General features: G+C 46.7%; 1 protein-coding gene across 1 annotated transcript in view; it reads right to left on the reverse strand.

The window, feature by feature from the left end:
• The window catches only part of LOC109919668 (deleted in malignant brain tumors 1 protein-like), a 56,738-nt gene that overhangs the window by 2,561 nt on the left and 53,563 nt on the right, over positions 1 to 614 (reverse strand). The window contains exons 13-15 of the mRNA XM_048618503.1: positions 513 to 609; positions 374 to 430; positions 24 to 289 (exon numbers count right to left, since the gene is read on the reverse strand). Coding sequence (XP_048474460.1) covers positions 24 to 289; positions 374 to 430; positions 513 to 609 — 420 coding nt within the window. The remainder of the gene's footprint in view (positions 1 to 23; positions 290 to 373; positions 431 to 512; positions 610 to 614) is intronic.

Below are 614 nucleotides of genomic sequence, written 5' to 3' on the forward strand. Positions count from 1 at the left end.
TGGTCACAGTCAGGATGAGCTGAGCGTGAGGAAGGACAGTCAGACAGAAAAGATTCTCTTCCCTTGCACTTCACTTCGTCCAGCAAGATTTCCCGGTCAATCTGGGAAAAAGTGATTCCCCCTGAGGCCAGCAGAGCGGGGCCACATGTCAGCTGTCTGCAGACAACACTGGCATCGGCCAGATCCCAGGAGTCATCGCACACTGTGCCCCAGGTCTTCCCGTTAAAGATCTCCACAATACCGGAACAGTTGCTCTTGCCTCCAACCAGGCGCAAAGGTAATCCCGATTCTGTCAAAATATAATCAATTTTGTGTGACAGGAGAAGCTCAGTGTTAAAGTTAGATCGTCAATCTGACAAAGAGTTATAAGTACCTGGTTGTTGATTGCAATCCTTTGATCTGTGCGGCTGCTTATTCACTTTGTTGGCTTCTGTGAAGAAATGAATGACAGATTGTATCAGAGGTCAAGGTTTAAAATGACAGCCCCATACTTAAGAGATTCGTTGTATTACCTGAACAAGTCACACCGGTATCTTCATAGTGGTTACAGTCGTTCTGTCCCCACGGTTCTGACTGGCACTGCCAAAGTGTCGTCTCTTGTAAATTACACTCAA

The sequence above is a fragment of the Rhincodon typus genome, chromosome 40 (assembly GCF_021869965.1).
Source record: "Rhincodon typus isolate 14 chromosome 40, sRhiTyp1.1, whole genome shotgun sequence".
In the NCBI taxonomy this organism is placed as follows: domain Eukaryota; kingdom Metazoa; phylum Chordata; class Chondrichthyes; order Orectolobiformes; family Rhincodontidae; genus Rhincodon; species Rhincodon typus.